The following is a 4850-nucleotide window of genomic DNA, read 5'->3' as shown; positions in this document are numbered from 1 at the left end:
AAACGATCATTTATGCTCATACCTAATTATCGGATCTCGAATGTGGATAAAATACATATACAGCAGGTCAGATGAAAGTATTGCAGATTTATTGGCTTCTATAATTTTATATATTTCGAGAGTTCAGTCTTTTGCCTTTAGTGAAAAAAGCAAAGACTAATAATTAGATTGGGTGGTCTAGGGTCGACTAGATATCACCTAATTATTGGAGCTTGGAAAATATATGTCCGATCAGATCCCTGTGGTAGCTCCATAAAGTATTGAAACTTAATTACGGTAATTATAATAGTTTTGGGCTTAATTGTAATTACAATAAAGTTTTGTAATTGATTGTAATTACTATGAAAGTTATGAACTTAATTGTAATTGTAATTGTAATTAAAATTCTAGGACTACACTTGCAAGTATATGTAAACTAATTAGAATTGGACTTAAATTAGAACTCATACTTGAGTTTTAATTAGAACTCTTGTTTGAATATGAAATTATAATTTACTAGAATTTTATCATCTTTTTCTTTATAAATAGAGACTAAATGCATAGAAAAATACTACAACATTCATAATTCCACAAGATTCAAAATTGTAGAGAGAAAAAGAGAGAGAAAATATATTATTTTCTTGTAGTCCAAAAATTCAAGAATTAATTTCTGGATTAATTGAAAGAATGTGCCCACATACCGGTGTAGTCTTTGCTTTGGAGAATACCATAGAATGCTTGAAGGTTTGAAGCACCAAATTCTTGTAATTAAAGGAGACGGAAGTTCGCAAACCAGAGTTATTTCAAGGTTGATCATTGAACTTAGGTAAATGATTCGAATCTTTTAATTTTGTTATGACATACACGTGAACATCTAGACGATTTTGCTTATTAAATTAAAGAAAATATTAATTTCTGAGTAATTTCACTTTTGCATTCCAACAGTTTGGCTAAGCTCAATGCCAGGGCCAAAACTGCTTTTGGCCCTGGCCTGGCTTTGGTTTTCCCAATGTGAGGAGGCTTGCTGTAGTGAGATTTGCTTCTTGAACTGTTAAAGATATTTCAGTAAACTTGATCAAAAAGTTATATTTTACTAGTGAAGCTTGTTACCCAACTAAGCGTTGCATGTTTCAAATATATATATGCTAGATTGGGAAGGATTTATAAACGATTTATATTATAAATAAATAGATTGAGTTATGAATAAGTGTATAATACTGTTGAATTTTATAAAATTTGTAGATAAAAGTGATTTGATTAATTATAAATCATTTATAAATTATTAGCCAAAGACTCGTGTCACTAGTCTAAAATGTATGCCTACGCACGAAGCATTGTCCAAGTGTCTAGACTAGGGCATAGGCATGTGAAAATATGGTCTCATTTGTTGACCACTTGGCGCTACACTGAACAATAAGTCAAGACCTACTAACAATCAATACGATTCTCCTTTCAACATCACTTGAGATCATACAAACCTTGAACCATAAATAATACAAGATCAATAATCTCCTCAACCATAAAAATAAAAAATGAATAAAATCTCAGGCGATAAAATACATTCTTTAACAGTGATTTGACCCCATTCCATCCACACATTCTTTATTAAAATAATATTATACGTAAATTCAAAATTTTTTCTTTATTTTTTAACCACACATTTTCTTTTAATATATTACTCAAAAATGTATTTTTTTTGACAAAAATGGGGCTCAAACAAGGCCTAGAATACGAATAGGGATTTTATCCCTTGTCCAAATAGCTCAAGTAAAAACATGAATAAAATAGAATTCTAACAATCTATTCAAAATCATAGGTTGTATCATATACTATAAAAACTCCGGGCTTTTACAATTATAGAAAGATGACGGTCCAACAAGAAAACTTAAACACGACTCACATGCTTTTATATGAAAGTACAACATTTATTTTTAATATTTTTATGACTATTATACATATAAATGTCACAAAATAATACATACCATGCCCATATTTGTTGAAGCTAGAAGTTGAGATGGGGAATACTTATCAACCCACCATCCACCACCATGTCGTGTCCAGTAACAAATGCAGAATCATTAGAAACTAGGAATAGTACTGCATCTGCTATATGTTTGGCTGTCAATGTTATCCCTTTCAAAGGAGTGAATGGTCCAAATACCTTCTCAACTACCTCGCTTGATGTCATACCTGAGTCTACAGTAATCGATGAAGCGATGGCAGATGGTGATACACTGTTAACCCTAATTCCATGAACCCCAAGTTGTTGACTAGCTGCTCGAACCAAACCCAGTACAGCATTCTTCGACATTATGTAGTCGGTCATGGTTGTTGCCCCCCTCCAGTTGTCGGACACCGCACTTGCGGTGCACACGATGGTCCCCTTTACACCTTTCGCGATCATTGCAAGGGCAGCATGCTTTACGCAAATAGCCATGCCACGTACGTTGACCTTAAACAACCGATCAAACTGTGAGAAATCAAGATCGAGTAGTTTTTGTTCAGACTTACTCGCTATTCCTGCATTGCTAAACATTATATCAAGTTGGCCGTATTTTTGAACAGTCCAATCAACCATGTCCTTTACTTGTTCTTCATCACTAACATCGCAGTGCACATAGCTGCACCTATCTGAGCCAATCGATTCCACCACTGCTTGACCTTTCTCATCTTGTACATCAACAATCACTACTGCTCGCGCACCATGATTGGCGAAAACATGGGCTGTGGCCTCCCCGATGCTACCTGCGCCACCAGTGACAATTGCAACTTTGCCTTGTAGCTTATTTATGGGCAAAACTGATTCAAGATGTGCCATTTTTTGAAGTCACTAAAATGAAAAATAGATGGCTTATGGTTTTCAGTTTTCCTAAGGTTTGAAATTAATGAAAATTGCAGTCTCTTAGCATTCGATTGATGATGATTTATATAGGCCTAAGTTTGCACATTTTTTTTAAGGCCTCAGCCTACTTTCCATTTTGGCGGCGTTGGTTTTCAACATCAGGTTTTAACTTTTCAATATCATTTTGGGGGCTTATATATTTAAATGAAATGAATGAATTCATATCTCGTCACAATCCATTTATGAAAATTAAGCACGCGTAGAATCTTGATGAAAAATTGTTCGAGCACACATACATATGATGACTTGTAAAAAGACAAAATTAACAATTATATTATTCCTTAATAACTTGAACTATTAGACGAGGATTTCAACATTTTTCGTTCATATTATGAATTAAAGTGCTAAAATATTAAAGTAAAAATATTCTGCTTAATTAAATCTTCTGTCCAATGTTCAACCAGTCAAATAAATATATCGTAACAATATTTGTTTAATTGGAATCCAGCTGTTCTTATTTGAATAATTTATCAACAATTTTTTTAATAAAAAAGAGCGATCTTTTATTGACTACTTTGGGAGTGTTGACCATTCGAAGAATGGTAAAATTTGGCCCACGAATTACACCATTATCTGTTCGATATATTTTCAATCACTATGAAATTTAAACATCTAACCAAAATCATGCATTTTTCTATTCATATGTTTCTCAGTTTTCAAAATTGCCAACGCCCATCCCACCCTGCCTTAGACGGGCCAGGCAGGAAAGGGGCAACTTTTTGCCCTGTTTATTTTTTATTTATTTTTACATTTTCAAAATTTTGAGTTATGCTATTATTAAAAAATAAAATACAAATTCAAAATGGATTTTTAATTGATGAATTATCTAGAAATAAAATTATTTTTATTATTATTTTTTCTTTTCACGGGAGAGACGAATTTTTTTCGCCATCACTAACTTCAATAAATGAAGAAAATTAATGTATCTATATTTGACTATCCTATCCTATAACTATATTATCCTTTCCATTTAAATAATTGTCTTCCTGTTGAATCTTGGACAATTCAACTTCATATATAGACCGGCGTCTCAACGGATTTGCTCTTCTGCTAGTGCAAATCTTCCTCAGTAGGGAAAAATATAGTTCAGGAATAGTTGGTCTACCTAAATTCACTTGTCCACATCCGCCCCTACCTCCACGTAGGCTTAAGTCTCCAACTACGTATGGTTAGATCCTTTATGAACTCCCCTATGATTGCTATTACCAAATAGAAGCTTTTTCCTGTACTGTAATATTGCAAGTCTATTATTGTGTTTTGGAATTCTTTGGTCAAACAAATAGGTAAGGTGTCCACTTTATTGATTTAACTTCACTTTACTTAAGATTACAGACAATGATCAGCGGGCAGTGAAGGCTCGCAAAAGTTGATAAGTGTGCTTTTGCACACTTATTTAGATCACAAACATGATTTAATAATGAGCAAAATGATTGAATTGTGACTTAATTTCGTTATATTTGTGAATTGTAGGGAACACCGATGAACATGGTGAAATTCAGAAGAAAAGAGCCGAAAAAAGACTAAAATGGAGCAAAGTGATAGTTCGAGGACCAAGTTGCAAATAATCCATAGATGAGACGGGAAATGGAATGAAGATTCAAGAGTGTTAGAGGTTAATCAGATGAGGAAAGGAGTCAAGAGGTGAAATATAATCGAAGTATTATCAAGTATCAACTTTCAGGCGAAAAAGCTATGCTCGTGAATTTTAATCTCTACTTTAGATCCATTTTTGACATAGTAAACATCAGAATTTGAGGAAGCCTATTTCTATCAAAAGTGTAGATCTTTGAGTTTTCTTCACAATGCACTTTGAATCACTTCAATCGGAGATTAGGAGAGAAGGTTATGACCAAAATACTAAAAATTGTTTAGCGGAAAGAATGGTATAACTATGCGGTCGCATAGAAGCCTCTCGAGAACTTTTTCTCAAATTTTTTTTACTCTATGCGACAGCATAGAAATGTACTAT

At 33.3% G+C, this 4850-nt stretch overlaps 1 protein-coding gene across 1 annotated transcript; it reads right to left on the bottom strand.

Moving 5' to 3' along the window:
• Positions 1 to 1761: 1761 nt before the first annotated feature.
• LOC111388380 ((-)-isopiperitenol/(-)-carveol dehydrogenase, mitochondrial-like) lies at positions 1762 to 2888 on the bottom strand. The gene has a single exon (XM_023013061.1). It carries the CDS (start codon positions 2795 to 2797, stop codon positions 1982 to 1984), a length of 816 nt encoding a protein of 271 aa, XP_022868829.1. The 5' UTR covers positions 2798 to 2888; the 3' UTR covers positions 1762 to 1981.
• Between the last annotated feature and the right edge of the window lie 1962 nt (positions 2889 to 4850).

This window comes from Olea europaea, unplaced genomic scaffold (assembly GCF_002742605.1).
Source record: "Olea europaea var. sylvestris unplaced genomic scaffold, O_europaea_v1 scaffold489, whole genome shotgun sequence".
In the NCBI taxonomy this organism is placed as follows: domain Eukaryota; kingdom Viridiplantae; phylum Streptophyta; class Magnoliopsida; order Lamiales; family Oleaceae; genus Olea; species Olea europaea.
Note: the sequence above shows the minus strand (reverse complement) of the source record. Positions and strands in the feature narration are given on the sequence as shown.

Coding starts and splice junctions, on each gene's coding strand:
- LOC111388380 (XM_023013061.1), bottom strand. CDS start 2,797: ATGGCACATCTTGAATCAGTTTTGCCCATAAATAAGCTACAAGGCAAA.